The sequence below is a fragment of the Lemur catta genome, chromosome 1 (genome assembly GCF_020740605.2).
Source record: "Lemur catta isolate mLemCat1 chromosome 1, mLemCat1.pri, whole genome shotgun sequence".
In the NCBI taxonomy this organism is placed as follows: domain Eukaryota; kingdom Metazoa; phylum Chordata; class Mammalia; order Primates; family Lemuridae; genus Lemur; species Lemur catta.
In genome coordinates this window covers 208,927,904-208,953,002 of record NC_059128.1, presented here as the reverse complement: position 1 = coordinate 208,953,002, position 25,099 = coordinate 208,927,904, and the positions used below count along the sequence as shown (strand labels likewise).

General features: G+C 39.5%; 1 protein-coding gene across 1 annotated transcript in view; it reads left to right on the top strand.

Moving 5' to 3' along the window:
* The first annotated feature begins 5,084 nt into the window (after nucleotides 1-5,084).
* The window catches only part of PARL (presenilin associated rhomboid like), a 43,470-nt gene continuing 23,455 nt past the window's right edge, over nucleotides 5,085-25,099 (top strand). Inside the window, exons 1-4 of the mRNA XM_045539783.1 lie at nucleotides 5,085-5,263; nucleotides 15,363-15,558; nucleotides 16,449-16,589; nucleotides 19,330-19,378. Of these exons, the coding sequence (XP_045395739.1) occupies nucleotides 5,139-5,263; nucleotides 15,363-15,558; nucleotides 16,449-16,589; nucleotides 19,330-19,378 (511 nt within the window). The 5' untranslated portion in view covers nucleotides 5,085-5,138. The remainder of the gene's footprint in view (nucleotides 5,264-15,362; nucleotides 15,559-16,448; nucleotides 16,590-19,329; nucleotides 19,379-25,099) is intronic.

The window sequence follows — 25,099 nt, the reverse complement described above, 5'->3', positions numbered from 1 at the left end:
GTCAGCCTCCCAAGCAGAATTACAGGCATGAGCCACTGTTCCTGGCCAGAAAGCCTGGGGTTCTTAAGCCCAGGAGATCCTACCCTGAGCTGGCAGCTGTTTGGAGAGGCAGGCTCTGGGGTAGAGAATACAAAGCTGGGCTGTAATGCACCTGCTGCTTGCCTCACTTTCTTAACACTTTGTCAGTCCTTTCCCTGTTAGAGCCCAGGGAAGCTTGCAGCATCCTCTGACACCCACTCCCACCACCATCTGGCCTCCTGTCTTTGATCCTGCCTGGCCCTCTGCATGCCACTTCATTCAAAGGCCAACTTCTCCAGGAAGTTTGTCCTCACTGTGGATGAAATCCCAGCTTTGCTCTCAGTAACCCAACTCTTGCGTGCTTCAGTTTTCTCATATGTCCAATGGAGCTCTCCCTTAGGACCACTGGGAGTGACAAGGCTCAGCACAGAGCCTGGCATATGATAAATGCTCTGTATATGTTGGTGGGGAAACTCTTTCCCCCATACAACATCCATAAGCACTTTGCACCTTTGTTTATGGCACTAAAATAAAATGATGATGATGGGAGGAGCTGTTTCCTAAAGACAGGTTTCCTTTTCAGTTTCTAATTATTACCTCATAACGATATGATGATAGCTGCCATGTGTTGAGTGCCAACCATGTGATAGTGAGTGAACTGGGTACCTGACATATATGAAATCATTTAATCATCAAAGTGACAAGGTAGATATAATTATCTGAATTTATAGGAATGAGAATCAGGATCTTGCCCAGGAACAAAGAGTTTGAAAGGGTCAGAATATCAATAAGCTTCAGTTCTCTCATCTGCAAAGTGGAGATAATAACGCTAATTTGTTTAATATTAAGATTAGGTTAAATATGGTAATGAATGCAAAATACCTAACACAGCACTAAGTGCTCAAAAAATGTCAAATAATAACAGTAATAATAATAAATACTCCTTTGCTGGGATCATGGTCAGCACACCCTCATAGATCCTTCCACTCTTTGTCTCAGCTGACCGACCCCTGGCTATCCCCTGAGGACACTAAGGACACTGCTTCTCCTGCAGCCTCTGAATGGAGGCTGCTTGTTTTTCCTGTGTCAGTTCAGGTTCTGACCATAAATAGCACCCTCACTCACTCAAATTGAACAATGAGAGTTTAACAACAGAGAACACAGAAGCCAATGAATGTGGCTCAAGGAGGAAGGGAATGGGAAGAATAAGTGCTCTAAACTCATTTTCTTCCCATGCTCCAATCTCCTGTTGGGACTATAATTGGCTGAGCCCAGCTGGAAGCCGGAGGGCAAGGGAGCCTGTTGACCTGGTCCATAAAGGTCAGCCTCCAGGGGCCTAGAGCAGCACGCAAGCATGATCTGGGGGAGCAAGGGCAGAAGACATTCAGCATGTCCCAGTCCCAGATCCTTTGGGTTCTGGAGGTGGACCACATCCTCCTCATGCCCTAATGGTTCCTCCAGATAATTTGTCCAAAGACCACCCTAAGCACATATTCCTCCTCTGTGGAGACTCTGCCTCTTATGTCTAGCACCTCTTCAGCACCATTAATAATCTTTGGTCACCTCCTCCTCTCCTTCCCTGAAGTCTGAGGATTCCATTCCAAGTCCTGCCATCATCTTGGTGATGTGAACAAGTTCATGTGAGCAACACAGTCAATGTTCAATGAGCGGTGTTGGTGGTATAGTGGTGAGCATAGCTGCCTTCCAACATCCAAGACTCTCAGTTTCTGGGCTTCATCTTTGGTGACTTCCAGCTTCATTCTTCTTCAGCTATCAGTCCTATGGCCATACTCAAGTTCTTATCAACACCTAGAGAAGCTCACCCTCTGAAATTGCAAATTCACAGATCTCTATCAAGAACTGTAAAGGGTCTACTCTTTTGCCCCTACTTGCAAACTAACAAGTTACCCTGACATAGCTTTATGGGTGCAGATGGAAAACATAAGATTCCAGGGTCAGCAATGGAGGGCAATTTATTATTCACAGCAATAGCATCAGCCAAACTATTATTAGGTCATTAAATATTAAATGTCTGATTTAGAATCAAAAATTTAGCTTATTATATCTCAAACAAGAAGTAGTACAATTAATCAAAGTATGCACCTAAACTGTCAACACAGTTTTCCTATCTTTACAGTGCCTTGTTTATGCCAGCAGCAAAGAAGCCTGGAGATCAAGTGGCAATGAAATCACAAAAGGTGTTTTCTACAACTTGTTGAGAATTGAATATTTTTCCTTCCAAGAAGTGGTCCAAAGCCTAGAAGAAGTGGTAGTCAGCTGATGCAAGGTCTGGCGAATATGGTGGATGACAAAGAGTTTCCGAGTCCAGCTTCTGTAGTTTGAGCAGCGTTGATTGCGTGACATGTGGTTGAGTGTTGTTTTGCAAGAGGATTGGCCTATCTCTATTGACCAGTCTTGGCTGCTTAATTGCAAGCATCCTCATTATTTCATCCAATTGGTTGCAGTAGACATATGCTGTAATTGATTGATCACATTTCATGAAGCTGTGGTAGATAAAACCAGTGCTGGACCAACAGATACAATTAGCTTTTTTTGATGAATATTTAGTTTTGGACTGTGTTTTGACACTTCATGTTTATCCAACCATTGTGCTGAATGCTTGTGATTGTCAAAAATAATCCATTCTTCAGCACACATAACAATACAGTACAGAAATGGCTAACCTTTATGTTGTGACAACAAAGAAAGGCAAGCTTCAAGATGATTTCTCTTCTAATGCTCATTTAATCCATATGGTACCATCTACCCAGTTTCTTTACCTTGCCCATTTGTTTCAAATGGTCCAATACTGTTAGAATAGTAATGTCAAACCTTGCTGCTAATTCACGTGTAGGTTGAGACGGATTTGTTTTCACTACAGCTTTCAGTTCATCATCATCCAGCTTGGTCTTATGTCGCCCACATGGCTCATTTTCAAGATTAAAATCACCAGAACAGAACTTCTCAAACTATCGATGTACCATGCATTCATTAGCCACAGCCTTCCCAAACACTTTGTTGATATTTTGAGCTGTCCGCGCAGCATTAGTTCCACAACTGAACTCGTATTCAAAAATAACTTGAACTTTTTATTTATCCATGGTTTCACAATTGCTCTAAAATATCTGAAAGATAATCACAAGCCAAAAACCATGGATTTGAAATAATGATGGTGTATCTTCACAATAAAAATAAAACAAGAAGTGTCAAAATGAAATGTCAGAGCTATCAATTGTCAAACTTAGTACTTAAGGAAATCAGACGTTTCATACTTAATAACCTAATGAATTTTTGTGCTGGTACCCTGAGTCCCAATTCCCATGGAGCAATGGGAGGAGGGCTAGAATGATACCTGCAAACTCAATGGGTTGCATTAAGGAGAGAAATGCTGAGCTTAGAAACCAGAATCTTTTATAATGGGCAGCTTCCTATGCTCTATAGGGTGATATTATCTTTCTTCCAAAGGCTGTAAGCAAACTTCCCTGGAAGAAAATATCTCTACCTTCCAAGTTCTTTGTTTACTGTAAAAATTTACTATAAAACAGTAGATTTTCCAAGCTCAGTGTTCTTCAGTTGAGATGCAAATCCATTTTATGTTCAGCATCTATTTGGCTTATGGTATTGCCAGGATGGGATGTGGAGAACAAGGGGGACCCATGCAAACATGATGCTCCTGACGCTTGCTGTGCTATGATAATAAAGTCCTTTTTCTCCGATCAAGGAGTCTCCTGTCTTTTGCCAATACCCAACCTTTTAACTTGTAAATAGAGTAAAATCCCAGACTTGACACCTATGACATAGCCAAAGTGAATTTATTTTAGTTTCTCAAACAAGTCATGCCCTGGGTGACATCACAAATGCTATTCTCTCTGCCTAGAATATTTCAGTCCTTTTCTTCTCTTCGTGATCACTATCAGTTTCTCTGGGAAGCTTTCTCCCCCAGCTTCTCATCCCCTATCCCTCGACTGTGTTATATCCCCCTGCTCTAAACTCCCACAGAGCCTTAGGCTTCTCTGATCATAGTGCTTTCACAATGTATTGTAATTGTCTGTTTATTTACATGCTCTTTTCTTCCCCAATACAGTGGGATCTTTGTGAGGTCAGAGATAATGTCTTCTAAATTATATCCCCAGATTTACTACATCGCCTCGCCTACTGTAGGTGCTTAATAAGTATTTATAGAATGTTGTTTTGTAGAGATATGCATAAAACAGTATAAGAGTACAAAGGAAGGGCATCTAAATCAGAGTAGAGGTCTGGGAAAGGCCTCCTAGAAGAGGTGACATTTGAGGTTGATGTGCAGGACGAGTTGGTTAGGTATGTTGAGAAGGGGGAAAGGGAAAGGTGTTCCAAGCAGGGAGAATGGTGGTATGAATGCACAGAAGTGGGAACTAGGATGCTGCCTTTGAGAAACAGCCAATGATTCAGTATGGCTGCAGAGAGGGCTGGAGGGATGCAGAGGCAGGAAATAAAGCTGACAGGCAGGCAAGGGCTGAATCATGAAGAAATCTAAATTTTATTCAGAAATCCCCATTTTCATTTCAGGTTTGGACTTTTTCGTTAAAGACACAAGGCACATCCTCTGATGTGTGACATAACAGAATAAATGAAATGGTGAGATGCAGAAGAAAGAGTAGTAATTTAAGAAAACTTGGCTTGCAATGTTGGCTCCTCTAGGACCAGTTCTGTAACTTTGGGCAAGTCATTTCACCTCGGTCAGCCTCTGAGGCACTGTGACACAGTGATGAGAATATCCACCTCAAGTGGTGTTCTGAGGACCAAACGCGATAAGGTGGGTAAAGTGCCTGGGACATGACATTACTCAAAAAATATTAGTCTTCGTTCCTTTTTCCTCTGGTCCTCATCTTCCTCATCTGCAAACGGGGTGGAGGCCAGGCTGCTCTCCCAGGCCGCTCCTAGGTGCAGGATTAGCAGTGGAAGGCGAGGTGTACACAGGTGGACTGGCCACTCTGCTCACCTTGGGCTGGTTCGGCCGCCGCTCAGCCGCGCGGGGGCGCTCTAGGCTGCTCCTTGGCGCTCTATGGTTCTTCCTTCGCCCCGGAAGTGGTTCCGCGGCTGGGGTTGGTAAGGTCGGGCCATGGTGGGGCAGAGGCTGGAAGATGGCGTGGCGAGGCTGGGCGCAGAGAGGCTGGGGTTGTGGCCAGGCGTGGGCTCCGCAGCTGAGCGGCCGCAGCTGCGAGGAGCTCACTGCAGCCCTAGCCCCGCCGCGGCTGCTCGGACGCAGGTAATTGCCGCCGCTCCGGGCTTCTGACCTCTTGATCCGTGAGCTCCAGCCTCGCATCCTCAGGGGCGGAGGCTGTCCGGGCCTCTTGTGCTGCCGCCAGCTCACTCCCTTCTCCTTACCTGTCCCTTCCTTTCACTCCTGTCGCCTGCGTCCAGTCCTCGCTTCTTGCCTCCCTGCCCCGGGCTGGGGCGCAGTGCCCGGCCCTGGCCCAGCCTTCCGTGAGCCCGCGCTTTCTTCGTGCCCGTCGAAAGGGACGTGACGGGAGGGGAACCTGAGGGCTCGTTGCATGCCACATTTCATAATCCTGAGAGGAAACGATTGAATTCCTTTTTTAAGTAAAGCGGTTGTATAGTTGGTAGAATGGCAGAGCTGCGGTTTTTATTCTCTTTCAATTTAATTATAAACCCTATGTTCCACTGCAACCAATTATCTTATTTAGCGTCCAGAGAGTTAAGGGAGGACGAAGTCAAGGGATGTCTCTTTGCCTCTTGCAAAGTCGTAGGAGAGGCTTTTCTGTTGAAGAATTGAGACAATGGAGTATTTGACTTCCAGATGATTTGGAAAGAAAACTACCAAGCCTGCCCGAGTAAAAGCTGTGTGAAGATAATGGTCTATCAGTATTTGCTGATTTTTGTATTAGAATAATTAAATTCTAAGTTGAGAAAGGAGAGAAATTCCTTAACTGTCCAAGAATCTGATGTGTATTTGGCTTTGAAATTTGTCCCTCATCTTTCATACAAAGTTTCAACCTTCTCCGTTTCTGACTTAGTTAGATGGGTTCCACAAATCCACCTGACTGATGGTAGCAAGGAACGCGGAAGTGTTTATCAACACATGGGCTAGCCAGTGGTAAGTAAGTGAGGCTCCAGTATGGTGGAGCTGTTGCCTATTAAGAATCACCTGAAGTGTTTGTAGAATATATTTCCCAGGCCTCCCCCCAGTCTTAGCAAACCAGAATCAGGAGAAGAGTGGAAGAATCTATTTCTTACAAGCATTCCATGTGAATTTTATCAAGGATTTGTGAACAACTTGCATACATTGTATCTTAACAAATATACTGTAACATGGAGCAGCAGGAGCTAATCTTAAACACGGGGAAAATACAGAATGAGAAGGTCAGGTGGAAGTGGTGATGGAGTTCAGTGGTCCTGATTCCATTGCTTACTCCAAATCCCATTTGAGATTGCATGGATTAACGGGGAAGAAAAGATTAATACTGTATGTTTAGGAAGCAATAAGTGTGTTAAATATTTAAGATTTGTGTACACATCACTGTACTGGTTTTAGGAAAGGGAAGCAGAAGAAAACTAACTTGATTAATGAGGAGCCTCCAATAGAAATTGGGCATGAAGATCATTTGAAACAATGAATGAACAAGAAGATTAGTACCTCATTTTCCAAAAGCTTACCATTTATGTGGAAAGTCTGAAAAATGACATTTTCATGGTTACATAGAATAATATGCATTATGTAGATAAGCCTGAAATAGAGCATTTGCTTCCATTGCCTCTGGGAATAAACACTTCAAGTTATTAAGGAGCTTGAGTTACTTTGTATATAACTTTTATTAGGTCTGTTTTGACTTCCTGTGGCAGAGGAATGACTGAATCCATGTAATAGGCCTGAAGTGGGGCCAGAAATTTGCATTTTGCAAACACTAAGTGGTGATAACAGGGGTCCACAGAAACCCACAAGCCAAGAATAATTTACATTTTAAAAGGGTTGTAAAACAAAAATATATGTGACAGATTTTAGTAGTCCACAAAGACTAAAATATCTCCTATCTGGCCTTTTACAGAAAAAGCCAAAAATCTTATTTAGGCTTTTCAGAAACTTTTTTATCAAGCTTCTGGCAGCACTTCTGTAAAACATGGTTTAGGCTTAAAAGTAGAAACCTGCATTATTTGCCAATTGTGTGAAACTATCCAAGAGAACAAAATAGTTGATTGTAGCACTTAACACAGAGCCTAAAATTTTTAGATTGAGGTGATAGTCTTAAGATATCTTTAGGTAAGATACTTGAAAAGTTAGTAAATCAGGTGTATTAAATTATTTTCCCTGTTTAACTCACCATCTATTAAGATGGGTTTCAAGAAAATGATTTTGGCTTGCAAGAGTTCATGTAGGATCTCCCTACCCCTGCCAAATATACCTGTTTTGTTTTAAGTGGAATGAATCTAATCAATTGTGCTTACACAAATTTGTCTCCATTTGAACATTAGGCCATGTCTACTCAATTTGTTCATACAGATCTTTAGTAATATAGATATTAGTGCTAACCTGTTTGTATATTTAAGCTGCATTATCTTCTCACACTCTTAAAAACAATTCACAAGACTGTATTACCTCGTCTTAAGCCAACAAATATATGGACTTGACTTTTTTTTTTTTCAAAGTTATAGCGTCATATTAAACTGAACCATAGCTATGTGGCTAGTGGCAATTCAAGTTTTCATGAGATCTTCCCACTTCAAGCACAGTAGATTGTGTCCACAAATCACTAGTTATTGGCAGGACCAAAGCAACAGAGCTAAAGGTCAGGCCTGTCTTTATGAGTTGGTTTATGACTCAAGGGACTTTCCCCCATTCCTATCTATTTTATTGTGCTGCTTCACTTTATTTTCCTAATGTATTTCAGATAAGTAATTTATTTTTTCATCTTATGTACCTATCTGAATGAGTAGAGCTAAATAACCTAAACCTGTGAATAAGATCTTAAACATTTACAATTAGAGACATTTTTCATGCTTTTCCTGATTTGTTAGGCATTTTAAGAAATTTAACACAAAAACTCCCTAAAGAGAGAATGTACCTTGTAATGTAATATGTAATGAATGTACTTTTTACATCTGAAAGCATCCTTTTGCCAAAGAAAACCCAACTCTAAGTGACATAAGCAATTAGGGAATTTATTGGTTTATGCAATTGACAAGTCTAGAGGTGGAACTGGTTTCTAGTGAGACATGATCTAGTGTCTCAGATTGTCTCCACACCCCATTTTCTCCATGGCTTCTCTGTGTTTCTTAAATGTTGGCTTTGTTCTCTCAGCATGTTCTCCTTGTACTTATAAGATGGCTGCCATCAGCTCTTGGGGCTGTATATTTTTAGGTTCAAATCCAGCAGAAAAAGTTTTCTTTTCCAGTATCACAAAATCTTGAAATTGAATTTCGTTGGACCAGATTGGCCTAACTTGGGACAAGTGCCCATCCTTGAATCCCTTGAAGTTGCCAGGGAATGAGATGTGTAGGTTGGCTTAAGCCAGTCATGAACTTGGTGTGCCTCCCCAAACCGAATGGCTGGAAATTCCAGGATACAGTTTGGAGAAGGAAAGGGTGCATGGGTGCTGGGAGTCAGCCCTAGTGAAACGTTTGTATTGGAATTCCTTGTTATATTACCTAGTTAGGATAAATCTGTAACTAACAAATCGTTCTAATTTAAGTGGAAGTATTGTTGGAAGAGTGGGAATTCAGGTTCTAGCTCTATTCAAAGTGGTTCATGAACCAGCTGTTTGGGCATCATCTGGGACAGGGGTTTGGCAAACTAATTTTGTAAAAGGCCACATAGAAAATATAGCCACATATGATTTCTGTTGCATGTTCTTTTTTTTTTTTTTTTTTTTTTTTTGAGACAGTCTCACTCTGTTGCTCCGGCTAGAGTGCTGTGGCGTCAGCCTAGCTCACAGCAACCTCAAACTCCTGGGCTCAAGCAATCCTACTGCCTCAGCCTCCTGAGTAGCTGGGACTACAGGTGCATGTCACCACTCCTAGCTAATTTTTAAAAATTTTTGTAGAGATGGGGCTCACATTGTTGCCTAGGCTGGTCTTAAACTTCTGGCCTCAAGTGATCCTCCTGCTTCAGCCTCCCTAAGCACTGGGATTACAGGTGTGAGCCACCCTGCCCAGCCTCCACCATTATTTTCATTAGCAAAATTGATGCCTCATGTCTTTTTACTAAATTCATTTCTGAATTTAAGTATTATGGCAGTGTAGCTGATTAGCACACCCTGATCACATCTGGAACCCTAACTATAGGAGGCCTGGGAAGTTTCTGGCTTCTATTCCCTGCAGTTTATGAATGTGCCCTAGGTAATAGGTTCAGTGAGCCAAGACAGAGTATCTAATTCTATCTAGCAAGTTCTCTATGTCCCAATAGAGACATACCTCGATGATGTTGTGGATTTGGTTCCAGACCACAATGATATAGTGAGTCACACAATTTTTTTGGCTTCCCAGTGCATATAAAAGTTATGTTTATACCATACTATAGTCTATTACGTGTACAATAGCATTATATCTAAAAAAAAACCCCACACATACCTTAATTTAAAAATACTTTATTGCTAAAAAATGGTAATGGTCATCTGAGCCTTAAGTGACTCACAATCTTTTTGTTGGTAGAGGATCTTGCCTTGATGGTGGCTGCTAACTCATTAGGTAGTGGTTGCTGAAGGTTGGGGTGGCTGTGGCATTTTTTTAAAACATTTTTTTTTAATTTTTAAATTTTTTTTTACAGACAGGGTCTTGCTCTGTCACCCAGGCTGGAGGGCAGTGGCATGATCATAGCTCACTGCAGCCTTGAACTCTTGGGCTCAAGCGATCCTTCTGCCTCAGCCTCCTGAGTAGCTGGGACTATAGATAGGTATGCGCCATCATGCCCGGCTATTTTTTTTTTCTTGACCTTGGGGCTGGCTTGTGTAACATACTTTTGGTGTCCTTAGCCCTATACTTACTTCTGGTGAGATTCTCAAGGTAAATATTCTAGACAAAAGATCTGGCTTTGCTTTAAGTCCAGATTCCCAACTTAGTCTGTTTGTGTTCGTTTTCAAATGTTGTGCTTCAAAATTTTAAATGAATTGGTGAGATATAGAAGTAATCTTTCATTAGAACTGATTGAATAGTTTTAAGCTGTTGAAAATATAGAGAATTCTCATCTTCTGTATTTCTTGGTCTAGTAAGAGAAATGCAAGAAACCACAGTATTGTTGGTTTCTAGCATTTTTGATCTTTATAGTAGACATATTCCCATTACTTTGTCACTCCTTTGTTTTGGCCCAAAGTAGCATTACTTGTTTTGATTACTTGCCACTTCATTTACTAAAGCTAGCTCCAGGTTACTTGGGAATATTTAATAAAAATCAAATCCACTGTGAAGGGTTCACATCTGTCACTTTGTGCACTTTCAGACCCCTGTTCTCCTGTGCTCCTCCACACACACATAAAAATAAATAAAAATAAAAAAATAAAGATGTCAGGTATGCATTTGACTGTAAGTAAACTGATGGTTGTTGGGAGGGTTATTTATCTAATACAGGATGATTGGAAGTAAGTGGCTACTACTGCCTTTGCTCAGTGGCATAAAAATGTCAAGGTTAGTATCTAAGTTCCTTGGCCTTTCTCTTGACATTCAAGATGACTGCCCCAGCTCCAGGCTTTTTACATCATTATTCAAGGCAGAAAGAAGGGTGTGTGTGTGTCATCAGTGATGTGTCCATTTTTATCAGGTAAGCAAAATCTTTCCAAGAGTCTCCTGAAAAATGCTCAAGTCTCATTTGTGTAGAATTCTGTGTGATACGGCTGCCACTAGCCATAGGGGAGGCCAGAAAAGTGAAGATATTTATCATTCTTAGCCATTATAGAAAAAGCACGCCAGCGGAAAGGGTTAGAAATAGATTTGGGATTAGCTATTCAACAGTGTTTGCTACAGGGTATTCATTCATAAAACTGTTAACACACTCTGAAGGCATTTAGAGTATCATTAACATGGTTTGAATAAGTTCATAACTTTCCAAAATAGATTTCTTTGAAAGAAAGGAATATCACTTATTTGGAAGTATAAATTCTGGATTATTTGAAATTTCAAGTCAAATTACTTTATCACTACTCCCCATCTTCACTGTGATTTCTGAGAAGTTGAACTGAGTAGACTCAGTGTTGAAGAGAAAGCACATTCTAGACAAGTAATAGTAATAATAGTAGCCATATCATTTTTCTGAGTTTCATTGGTTTCCATAATGCCGATTAGATACCTTTACCTGGATATCCTATAAGCATCTTTTTTAATGGTAAAAATACTTCACTGAGATATAATTTACATATAGTGAAATGTCTGGGTATTAAATGTACAGACTGCAAATTCTGGTAAATGTATACACCTGTGTGACCATCACTTAAATCAAGATAGATATCCATCACCCCAGTAAGTTCCCTTTTGTCCCTTTCCAGGTAAGCCCCACCCACTCCAGGCAACCACTGTTCTGATACTTATCACAGCCGATTAGTGTGTCTTCTATTCTTCAACTTAAATGAAAGTCAATCACATATAATGTATTCTTTTGTGTTTGACTGCTTTTGCTCAACAATGTTTTCAAGAGTTATCCATTATGTATGCTCAGTTCTTTCTTAGTTTCTTCCCTTTTTTGGTGAGGGGGACAAGTATACTATTCCATTGTATGAATATATCAACAGTTTATCCATTTTCTGTTGACGGAAATTTAAGTTCAGTTTTAGCTAGAAGAATAAAGCTAGAGTGGTAATTCCAGAGGCTTGCATGGCTGAGGTGGGAGGATCACTTGGGGCCAGGACTTTAAGACTAGCCTAGGCAACATAGCAAAACCCCATCTCTTAAAAAATAAAAAAAATTAGCCGGGCATGGTGGCATGCACCTGTAGTCCTAGGTACTCTGAAGGCTGAGGCAGGAGGATGGCTTGAGCCCGGAAGTTCAAAGTTGCAGTGAGCTATGATTGCACTGCTGCACTCCAGCATGGGCAGCAGAGCCAGACCTTATCTCCTAAAAAAAAAAAAAAAAAAAAAAAAAAAAAAAGCTGCCATGACCCCATGACTGCAAGCATTTTAAACAGGACCCCAAATGGAATCGTACATCCTTTATCTTCTAATTTCCAATTTTGAGGCCTCCAGTTTTCCTTAGTGAATAGTTCCACCTTCCATTCAGTTATTCAAAATAAAATTAACAATCATTTTTGACCCCTTCTTTATTCTAACATAATATTTACCTTCTTTTTATTAGGGACTAGGCTTGATGGTAGAGATACAGTGAATACAAAACTGTAATTCAGTGGGGGCATGGGCAGTAATTGAGATAAGTATTAGAAGAGAGCTTTAGAACCCTAGGATTGCAAATGAGAAACCTACCCAGCCTGAGAAAGCTAGAGAAGACTTCTGGAGGAGGAGATATATCAACTGAATTCTGAAGGGCACAAAAAGTTAACAAAGGGAAATAAGTACCATAGGAAGAAATAGCATTGTCATAAGTGAGAAAGAGCAGATTGCGGGAACTGCAAGGAAGTGAGGATAACAAGTATAGAGAGGATTTGGGGTGGTAGAGGGAGGAAGTGGCGAGAGGAGGAGGACAGATCTAAGGGGAATGTGCTGAGTTTGATGGGGTGATGAAAAATTATTGTACGATTTAAAGCAGAGGAATATTACACTTGTGCTTAATACATACAAAGTGAAGGCTGAATTTGGAGTGGGGCAATATTGGAAGCAATGAGGTCTGCTAGGAAATGGTGGAGTATTCCAGGCCAGAAGGGATGGGCTAAGGAGTTGTGTTGGAATTAGAGATTTTTTGGCCCTGATAAGAGGGCATTTGAAGAACTATTGGAAGTTTGAGGACAAGTGATGTGAGGAAAGAAGACCATACAACATGTTAAAGTGTTTGATGTTAACTGTGATCCAGACATGAGGTAAGGGACTAGACCAGGAATGAAAAAAATATTTTTATTTGACAGAGTTGGTTTTTAATTGGATGATAAGAATAAAGGAAAGAGAGAACTCCAAAGTGACTTCTAGAATTTTTTATTTTTCACTGGCTTTCTAATCTGATTAGAATTTTTATTTTATTTTTTTAAGAGACAGGGTCTTGCTCTGTTGCCCAGACTAGAATGCAGTGGTGCAAGCATAACTCACTATACCCTTGAACTCCTGACCTCAAGTGATCCTCCCACCTCAGCCTCCCAAAGGCTGGGATTACAGGCATGAGGCACCATGCCTGGCCTAGATTTTTAACCTCAGTAACTGAGAACTATGGTTCCACTAAAACAATTAGGAAGTCAGAAAATGGAGGTGTTTGTACAGGAGAATGAGTTAGTTTCATTTTTAATATATTGGTTTTAAAGTAATGGGGAGCGTATCCAAGTATTGGTATTCGATATATAGTTAGAAATACAGGACTAGAAAATTGAAGTTAGGACTAAAGAAATACATTTGAATCATTTACCTGCTTAGAAGTGATTCAAGCCACAGAAATGAATTTTTTCTTTCAGTCAATCAGATGTGAGCATCTTGTGTCAGAGGCTGGATTACAAAGATGAGAGACGTGTTTTTGAGGAACTTTGGATCTAGTATAAAGATAATGTGTTCATGGTACAGTGAGAACAAACAGGAAGGGATCTCTACTTTATCAACCTGGAGAAGTTGCAGTTTTATAAAAGAAGAAGAATGTTTCAAGAATTTATATGGGTTGAGTTTGAATGGAGTAAAAGAACTTAAGAAAAGGGGAAGCTATTAGGATTTGAAGATGAATTTTAAGAGTAGGGAGCGCAGTGTTAACAACAGCTAAAACTGGGAGGCATGATTAGTGTCAGATGTTTTAAGGAGGTCAAGCTATAAGGACTCAAAACCCTTTATAAATATATTTGGTGGATACCCCCAAAACAGTGAAATAAATAAGGGAGAAGTGAGAGGACCCATCAATCACTACTTATAAAAGGAAATAATTATTTGAATTTGAAATGGCTTCGAGGATAATACATTTTTTAAAAAAATTTCAATAGATTTAGAGGGTACAATTGTCTTGTTACATGAATGAATTGTATAATGCTGCAGTCAGGGCTTTTAGTGTACTGGTCACCAGAATAGTGTACATTTTACCAGATAGGTAATTTTTTTATCCTTCACCCCCCCCCCCCTTTTTTTTTTTTTTTGAGACAGAGTGTGGCTTTGTTGCCCTGGCTAGAGTGAGTGCCGTGGCGTCAGCCTCGCTCACAGCAACCTCAAACTCCTGGGCTTAAGCGATCCTCCTGCCTCAGCCTCCCGAGTAGCTGGGACTACAGGGATGCGCCACCATGCCCGGCTAATTTTTTCTATATGTATTTTAGTTGGCCAGATAATTTCTTTCTATTTTTAATAGAGACAGGGTCTTGCTCTTGCTCAGGCTGGTCTCGAACTTGTGACCTCGAGCGATCCACCCGCCTCAGCCTCCCAGAGTGCTAGGATTACAGGCGTGAGCCACCACGCCCGGCCCCCTCACCCCCCTTTTTACTCTCACCCCTTCTTAGTTTCTTTTCTTCTTCTCTTCTCTTCTCTTCTCTTCTCTTCTCTTCTCTTCTCTTCTCTTCTCTTCTCTTCTCTTCTCTTCTCTTCTCTTCTCTCCTTTCCTTTTTTTTGAGGCAGAGTCCCACTCTGTCACCCTGGCTAGAATGCCGTGGCGTCAGCCTAGCTCACAGCAACCTCAAACTCCTGGGCTCAAGCAATCCTTTTCCCTCAGCCTCCTGAGTAGCTGGGACTACAGGCATGTGCCACCATGCCTGGCTAATTTTTTCTGTATATATTTTTAGCTGTCCAGATCATTTCTTTCTATTTTTAGTAGAGACGGGGTCTCACTCCTGCTCAGGCTGGTCTCTAACTCCTGACCTTGAGTGATCCTCCCGCCTTGGCCTCCCAGAGTGCTAGGGTTACAGGCGTGAGCCACCGCACCGACCCCTTCTTAGTTTCTAATGAAGGACAATACATTTAAAGTTTGTCCTGTGAAGTGGCCAAATTTACAAGATAAAGCTATTCTGTGCTGATGGAAACCGACAAGAATTCTGCAGCTTTTTATAGGCCTGCAGATTCTTTCTGTGTGGAGGATCGATACAAGTTATTGTGTTGATTGATACAAAGTAATAGCCCAAACAAATACCTTCTGAAGTTGCTGTGGTTTTTGTGTCTCTTGTGACTTTGAATTCTACCTAGGAGTTAGGGCTCCTGGCTCTTTTTGGACTGTAGAGGAGAATAAACTGAAATGGTGATGATGCAGTGGAGAATCACAGATGTTGATGTTTGCAAGATGCCGTTGTGTTTCTAATCAGCTATTTTTCCCTGTAGGTTTAACTTCTTTATTCAGCAAAAATGTGGATTCAGAAAAGCACCCAGGAAGATTGAACCTCGAAGATCAGACACAGGGACAAGTGGTACAGCATACAAAAGAAGTGTTTTGATTCCTCCTGTGGAAGAAACAGCCTTTTATCCTTCTCCCTATCCAATAAGGACTCTTGTAAAACCTTTATTTTTTACTGTTGGGGTAAGAGCTCACATCACTAGGCATTACCTACCTTGCTGCACGTGCAATGTTAAAGTTCTGTTTGTCTTGTCTGGGTTCCCTTAAAGTAAGGACAGGTGGGTGGGAGTCAGGGATCAAAAGGATCTGGGTAGCTGGGCTCATGAATTCTGAATACAGAATGTGAATTTAATAATTGCTTTTAGAAACTGGCCCAGTTATATAAGCACTGGAGAAGAAACTTACAGAGTCTCACATTTGGTACAGCATTTCGGTGGATACTAAGTTGGCATTTTGAATTTTATTTGAAGATTTGTTGATGGAAACAGGCTCCAGGGTACTGTGAAGTAATAAAATGGAAAATAATAAAATGTCCTTTTTTTCTGTTAGGTTTCACTGTGCCAGGTGTTCCTTTTGTTGGTTTGTAAAAAGCAATGAAAATGAAGTTCTGTCCTTATATGTACAGATCTATTTTCCTTTTAAATTTATTTTATAATTTTATATATATATATATATATATACATATATATATATATATATATATGTATTTTTTTTTTTTTTTTTTTTTGAGACAGAGTCTCACTCTGTTGCTTGGGCTAGAGTGAGTGCCGTGGCGTCAGCCTAGCTCACAGCAACCTCAAACTCCTGGGCTTAAGCGATCCTACTGCCTCAGCCTCCCGAGTAGCTAGGACTACAGGCATGCGCCACCATGCCCGGCTAATTTTTTCTGTATATATTTTTAGTTGGCCAGATCATCTCTTTCTATTTTTAGTAGAGACGGGGTCTCACTCTTGCTCAGGCTGGTCTCTAACTCCTGACCTCGAGCGATCCACCTGCCTCGGCCTCCCAGAGTGCTAGGATTACAGGCATGAGCCACCGCGCCCGGCCTTATTTTGTAATATATTTTTATATAGTTTACAGGCTGTGCATTTGGATCCGCTGCTATTTGGCAATATGAATCACTGAAATCCAGGGTCCAGAGTTATTTTGATGGTATTAAAGCTGATTGGTTGGACAGCATAAGACCACAGAAAGAAGGAGACTTCAGAAAGGAGGTAAAGATAAACATTGCTTTCCTCTAGTTAATCACAAATTTTTTATTGATACATAATGTATGTACATATTTTCAGAATACAAGTGATATTTTGATACATTCATATAATGTGTAATAATCAAATCAGGGTAATTATAATATCCATCACCTTAAACATTTATCTTTATGCTGGGAACATTCAAATTATTCTGTACTAGCTATTTTGAAATAGACAGTAAACTATTGTTTACTATAGTTACTCTAGTGATAATCCCAATCTATGAAGTCTGGCTATTTATGAGGTGTTTTTAGTTAATGGCAACATTAGGTTAATAGATGTCAAGTCAGTTCACTTAACAATCTTTTAGAGTCCTTTTATCACAATATTTATTAATGTTTTGTATGTCTGGCAGTGTTGTACTTGACAGTGTTGTACTTGACGGTGTTCTAAGAATTTTGTCCCTCTGCCCATCTGAATCAAAAATCACCACAGATAGTTATAAAGAATTAATGTTTTGAGGGCCCATCTTACCTCCACTGAAGTTTAAGGGCCACTGGTGTATTGCCTTACTGTATTACTGTAGAGTACATATCAGAATGACAGGGAGTTTTTCAAAATATACATGCCTTAGGGGTAGAGCTACCAAGTAGGTTTTAGAAAGTTTCTCAGTGGTATGATGTTTACATGCCTCTGGTAGATACCCTCTGGATGTTTCTAACTGTGCTCAAGGAGATGGGATGCAAGAAAAAGGTAAACTACAGAGCTTTCAGAGCTTGTCATTTACTTTATATGCAAGTTCATGGCCCTCCTTCCTCTGAAATGATTTTTTAAAATGTTTCCTCTTAGATAAAACATGAATATTTTATTTCTTTAACTTGCCAATACTTATTGAGCACCGAGGCTTTAGGTTAATGTGTGGTTCCAGATCCATTTGGTTTCAGGCACCTTTGTTTCCTATGATACACTGCCCTCTGGTTTGGACAGCGGGTGGATGTCCTCCTTATTTTTCCCCTTCCTAAGGAACAGTGTGATGCTGGCCAGCAAGAGGCTGAGAAGGAAGCCTTGGGTTTTCTTTTTACTAATGATAGTTTGAGGTTCCTTTAAAGAGGGAAAAGAATTCATTCCTCCTTGTTTCCCTGTAGACACATTCAAGAAGCATGAGCCTTATCTGTTTAGAGAGGCTTTATGTCAGAGTAATGATGGATAATATTTACAGGTAGAAGTGACAATAACTAGCAGATTTTTATTAAGTACAGTATATTTGAGAAGATAGTAAAACTGACCTCATTCCGAAGGAATTATCCTGGATCCCTTAGAAAGCTACAGGTTTCCAGCACATCTTTGCACTATGAAGTTTTTTTGGTTTTTTTTTGAGACAGAGTCTCACTTTGTTGCCCGGGCTAGAGTGAGTGCCGTGGCATCAGCCTCGCTCACAGCTACCTCAAACTCCTGGGCTCAAGCGATCCTACTGCCTCAGCCTCCCCAGTAGATGGGACTACAGGCATGCGCCACCATGCCCGGCTAATTTTTTCTATATATATTTTTAGTTGTCCATATAATTTCTTTCTATTTTTAGTAGAGATGGGGTCTTGCTCAGGCTGGTCTCGAACTCCTGACCTCGAGCGATCCACCCCCCTCGGCCTCCCAGAGGGCTAGGATTACAGGCGTGAGCCACCGCGCCCGGCCCACTATGAAGTTTTGATATACAAATGTACACAAATGGTTCCTGAGAAAGGAGCAAAGTGACAAACTGTGTATATAATCTTCATCCAAAGATGGATTGTTTATAATAGAATTAAATAAGTCATAGGTTATAATATATACAATCCATGCCCATTAAAGAAGATTGAAATAATATATAAATATAACATGGAAAATGAAAGTCCTGGGAACCCCTTTCATACCATTATGTATGCAGTTCATAAAGTCTGGGAACTTACAAGTTAATTTTAATTAAAGTAATGGAATCGTATATATACTGATCTGTAATTTCTTTTATCCTGGATTTCTTTTCATAACAAAGTCTGGTTCAATTTCATAGTTAGAACACATTTTTTATATAAAAACTTTAATCATGGGAAATTTCAAACAGATACAAAAGTAGAGAAAATAGTATGATGAACCACTGTCATCCAGCTTCAGTGATCACCAACACATGGCCCATTTTATTTTGTATCTATTTCCCTTTCATTCCCCTCCCTCCCCACTGCTGTATTATTGTAAAGCAAATCCTAAGCATATTTCATCCATAGAATTTTCAACATGTATCCCTGAAAAATTAGGATTCTCTTCTCTTTCTAAACTTCATATACTATTATTATATCTAAAAAAAATAGCGATTTAGTAGAAAATGTTCTTGGTTAGAACTATAAAACTACATGAGACCCTCCTGGTATGACTAATCACTTACTTGGTACTTGGCTGAATCTGATAGTGTGCTAAGGGCTTTACATTATTGTTGCTCCTCATGACAACACTGCTAGATATTTGTTATTGTCTCATTTTCTATATCAGGAAACTGAAGTTTAGAAGTAATTTGTTTGAGGCTTCAGAGCTAATCAGTGGTTTTATGTAGACAATGTAGGCTGACTATAAACACATGCCTTTTCCACTCTACCACATATGTATTATGTCTGTGATCACCAGTGACTTTTACAGATGAACAATTCTCCTTTTATGTGCAAGGCATTTCCTTTCTGGATTTTCATTTTCTAGCCTGAAACTTCACATATGGTAATCTGCAATTTTCCTTCTGTTATAGATTAACAAGTTGTGGAATAACCTTAGTGATGGCCAGCGGACTGTGACAGGTTTGTGTTAGCTTACACGTTTTAGCCATTCAAGGGAAGAGAAATCAAACCAAAAGGTACAGTATGTCGCAGGCAATGGCTTTTGTACTGTGCTCACCAGTGGTTTAGAAGATAGAGTCTCTGTACCTGTAGGCTAATGTAATAGTATAAAAAATAATGTGGCATGAAGGTTCACATGATGCTCTTGGTCAGTTATTATATTTTCTAATTTTGATCTAGTGTGATACTGATCAAATGATCAAATTGTTGTAGAATCCCAGCTTGTGAATTAGCTTATGAATAATTATTACTTCCCCTATTAAAAAAACTGAAGAAGACCTTGATTAAGTACTTTCTATACAGAGGATGCTTTAATACACATTCTCTCCCTACCTCACAGAGTTGCTTACAGAGTAGTTGTCTCCCTTTTTACAGATAAGGAAACTGACTTTCAGAGAAGGAACTTTTCGAAGGTCAAACTGCTAGTAAGTAGTAGAGCTGAGTTTCAAAACCTGGGTCTGTCTCATTCTAAAACCAGTTTTCTCTCTACTCCATGCTATCTATAAAACTCTCTTTAAGTGTAAGCATGCCATGCATGTCACCATGATAATTTTTTGTTCTTTGTAAATTTTTATGGAAAAACAGATCTAGCTCTTCAAAGTAACACTTGTGCAATATTTTATGTACTTAGTTATTTGAGAAACTTGGGAAAATGGATTTGTAAGTTCTTTAGCAATTGTGTAAATAAGAAAAAATTATTTCTAGAGAATTGTGAAATATTGCTTTTTCTCAAATATAATTAGACTTACTGGTACTTCTAATTTTCTGTACCTGTGTAAGTGAAGAAAAGGTGTTTATCTTTCTTTATTCAAACTGTTTCCTCAGTCTAGAAGGCTTATTTTTTCTGATGTTACTGGAACCTGATCTGGCATTCAGTCTTATAGTTCAGATGTTTCCTTCAGGAAGTGCTTTCTTTTTTCTGAATTCATTGCAGTTTTCATCATTTATAATACAACCTGCCTTATATAATTGTACATGTAGCATCTCTGAGGGCAATGTAGGCATCTTGAGGACAGTGATGAGATTTTTTATTTTGTTCTAGCACTTAGCACATATCATGGACATGGTAAAATAAGGTACTCAGTTAAAATCTGTTGAATGAATGAATGTTGAATGGGATCTTGAAGCATGGGATTGAGATTTTTCAAAGTATGTTGCCATACCTTAGACTGTAGAATTGATTAGTCAATGAGGTCTTAATATGATTACTTCAAAGATAGCTCTATAGTAACACATCTGTTTTCACTGAGATTAATGTGTTTTCTTTATTTGCTTGTTTTCTGAAAGTAACGAAAATTAATAGCATTCCTTTAGGGTAGCAAGGTTTTGGTTTCATTCATTATTTTCAAAGCATTTCACAATTGATACCTCATATTCTTTGAAGGTAGTAAAGATTTTATGCCATTTAACTATATGAAGAAATCTGGGATCAGAATTTAAAACCTTTTCTCATGCCAGTAAATAGTTTATGCAAAGAACCTGGTATTCACAGGTAATTAAAAATCAGAATTCTTTCCCCTGGCCTTTTTCTTCTTTTAATCAGTCATTTAGCATGAAGGGCATAGCAGTAAAGAGATACTTGGGATCTATCTAGCAACTTGAATGTAAAGTGCTTTGAACAACATAAATATGAATGGTTATGCTAAAGATGCTAAAGGTCTTAAATCCTTATTTATGTATTTTAATTTATTTTAATTGTTTTTTTAGAGACAGAGTCTTGCTTTGTTGCCCAGGCTGGCTCAAGTGATCCCGTTTCAGCCTTCCATGTAGCTGGGACTACCGACATGTGCCACCACGCCCGGCTAGTTTTTTTACTTTTTTAGAGACAGAGGTCTCACTGGTCTGTTGCCCAGGCTGGTCTCAAATTCCTGGCCTTAAGCAATCCTCCTGCTTCCGCCTCCCAAGTCACTAGGATTACAGGCATGAGCCACCATGCCTGGCTCTTAAATCTTTATTGTTAGGTTTATCCAAGTGATTTTTAAAAGCTGAAGAAATGCTCTTTGAGCTGTTTTGTGTCACCTTAGACTTCTCTTGTAGAAGATAATTATTCTAGTAGCACTGTTTCTAGCTTTGTAGTGAAGCTTAATAATCAGTTAACTGTCTATTGAGATTCTCAAGGGTAAACTGGTACTTTAGTTATGTCTTGTCTTCTTTCAGGGGCGCCAGTTAGTCCAGCTTGCCTTGCTTAGCCCTCCTGATTGCTTTTTATAGACTGAACCTAAGTGAGGTTGGCTCAGTTCTTGGTTTTAATAAACAATAGATTTATAGGATGACAGATTCATTCTGTCCCACTTTCTTTCCTTACATCATAGTTGTTCTCAGTATTATTATTATTTGTTGTTGTTGTTTCTTTTGAAAGAATTTGACAAGTTCTGACCTGGAGAGTTTAAAAGCTTTGTGAGACTGGTGTGCTTCTCTGCTTTGTGGTATTCATACCTAGACAATGGCATGAAAGCTCTAGTAGGTTAAAGAGTTCTCACTGTTACACCAAGTGCTTCTTCACATAAGGATTCCTTGCTATCTGAATCTATTGGGTTCCTGAATTTGGATGGCAAGATTTTGGATATAGGAAGTTCAGACAGCAAAGTGTCATCTAAATGTATTTGATTCCTGAGTTTCAGATAGTGAGAGGTATATTAAATTTGTCCATATCTCTTTGGTTCCTAGGTTTAGATAAGAACAGTTCAAATTGTAAAGGATACCTATAAGTTATTTTATATGTTATATATTAAATATATATTTATTTTTTATACTTTATATATTATTGTTAAGGTAGAGTCCAGTGATGAGGTGAAAAACCTCCCTTCCTTATAGTTGATGCCAGGTTTGGAGTCCCAGGTTTTTGACTACTATCTCAACCTGTCCCAGAATCACTTTCTAAAGATGTATTAGAGAACTGGTTTTAATTCTGTTTGTTTGATTTGGGGATTTTTTTGGTTTTAATCTTAATTATTACACAGAAATATTTCCCAAACTTCATCTTCCTCTGGGGAAAAAAAAAGTAGAGACAGGATCTCTCTGTTGCCCAGGCTGGAGTGCAGTGGCACAATCATAGCTCACTGCAGCCTCAAACTCTTGGGCTCAGGTGATCCTCCTGCCTCAGCCTCCTGTGGAAAAAAGAGGTTTTATAAGCTCCCTTGGTATTTGTGGAATGAGTGGGGAGCGTAAGGTAGCATTCTTCAACGTTAGACTTGTTCGTGGTGCTTTTATATTTCAGCTAGTTTCCTATTCTATTGTCTTGATCTGTCTTTTAAGCCTGTCTTGGAGGTTCCCAGCAACCCCTAAAGAGAGTATTTTCTCCTACCTTTCTAGCGTTTAGGGGTATCTTTGAGGTGCTCACCGGGTTTTCCTGTTAGTTCAACAGAATGCTGACTTTACCATATTGGGATTCAGGTACAGCTGAGAGGAAAGAGCCGGCTAAATTGTTTCTGATCAAGGAGGAGAAAGATGGGGAGAGAAATCTCAAGAAAACTGTACCCCAATTCCTCTACTAGTCCATATCTCTTGTCAGCCCCAAAGTTAGGCAGCACTACACCCCAGGCCCTTAACCCCTCTGCCCCAACTTCTGAAATCTATTTTTTTCTTTACTATTCTGTTTCTACCAGGCTTATTGTTTTTTAGTTACAATTTTCTCTCTCCTTATACCTTCCCAAGGTTTTGAGCTGTCCTCCCAGACTAAGGTCTTCTTCCCTATTCCTGATGTTGCTGATAAGGCAGCGTTTCCCTTCATCTTCTAGCTCATCTTGATATTTTAATTAGTCACTATTTTTCTGTAACTCCTGGCTTCACAGTCTTTAGACAAGTTATTTCTGGGGAAAGAATAGCAAAAGTAATGCTTGAGTGCCTACTAGGCTTCAAGTATCATGCTAGGTGCTTTATATGCATTTATATTATTGTTATTAATCATCATAAAAGCCCTGTTAGTGGTATCCTCATTTTTCATATGGGGCAAAGAGAGGTTAAATAACTGTCTGAGATCATACAGTTAGAAGGGGTGGATATGGAAATCAAACCCACTTCATAGTTCAAATAATACGCTTTTAATCACATCCTTTCAGTTTGTACTATAGCAAACCACCACTATTTACCTTTCTGATAAACCACAATGCCTCCCCTCATCCCAGGTATCTGGGTGCTGATTCACAGCCTAAATTGTAGCAAATTATTCTAAGGCAGCAGGCTGGCACCCAGAGAAGAAAGGGAGCCTTTTTTGACTACCTAGGTTAGACTTAGTCATTGTAAATTGAGTAAATGTGCATGGTAAGAGATTAAAATAGTGGTAAAGGATACAGAAAGTGAAGAAGAAATCTTTCTCTCACCTTGAACTTCCATTTCTGCAGTTTTCTTTCCCATAATAACCATTACATCTTTAGTTTCTTATATGTTCTTCCAAAGCATCTATTTATATATAAGCACTTATATCGATCTGTGGTTTGAAACACAAATGGTAGCATGCAATACATATTCTTCTGTATCTTGATTTTTTTTTCATTTAATATTTTAAAGGACAGTCTGTATGAAAATGAATAGATCTATTACATTCTTTTTAGTATTTTACTGAAGTATAATATACATAGAGGAATGTGCATATGTCAGAGAATGTGTATAATACAGAGAATAAATAGGCAGGTCAGGTTGATTTCTAAAAGTTGCCTATAGGGGAGGTTAGATATTCTCATCTGCAGGGAGAATACAGAGAAATAATAACCCATTTTTGTGGTTAGCCAATATTGTAAGGGTCTTTGCTTTTCTTATTGTGAATTTGCCCCATTCTTTCTGTTCACCCAGATTAGTTTCAAACTTCTGTCTCTATCCCAGTGGGAGGATGGAAAATGGATGGTTTTTCTGGATTTTTTCTTGCTTATAGGTAGCTATGGGTCTACTCCTTAACTACTTTGGTGGCTACTACCTAGGAAGAGAAGTAATAGCCACTGTGTGAGGCCAACAGGTTGATACCTGCACCTTCCTGATTCCAGGGAACCTGAGGTAGGGGGTGCTTGAGCTCAGTTCTTTGGCTGCTGTGGATGTATGTACTTGTCAGTGTGTGTGCTGGCCATGTCTAGGTGAGCGTGGCAGCTTCTTCAGAGAGAGGAACTGTGGAGAGGTGGATTAACCCACCCCAGAAACAGAAGGATCCCATGCTTAGCTACTGAACTCCAAGTGGGATAGTGAGTCCTTTTTTTTAGGAAAAGAGGTTGTACTGTCTTTCTTGGCCTAAGGAGGAAAATAGACTGAGGTTACTAAACCAAGTAGTGCTTCCCAAATCAGTGCATCACTCTTTTTTAAAAAAAATTGAGATATAATTCACATATAAAATTCACCAAAGGTGTAAAATTCAGTGTTTTTTTTATTATAGTCACAAGATTGTACAACTGTCATCATCTAATTCCAGAACATTTTCATCATCCCAAAAAGAAACTCCATTCCAATTAGCAGTCACCCCCTCATTCCCTCTCTCCTCTTAGTTCTAGGCAACCACTAATTTGCTTTCTTTCTCTATGGATTTGCCTATTTGGATATTTAATGTAAATAGAATCATATAGTATTTAGACTTCTGTGTTTGCTTCTTTCACTTAGCGTAATGTTTTTAAGATTCACTCGTGTTGCAGTATGTGTCAGTACTTCAATTCTGTTCATGGTCAAATAATAATTCTATTGTATGGGCCAGGCGCTTTGGCTCAC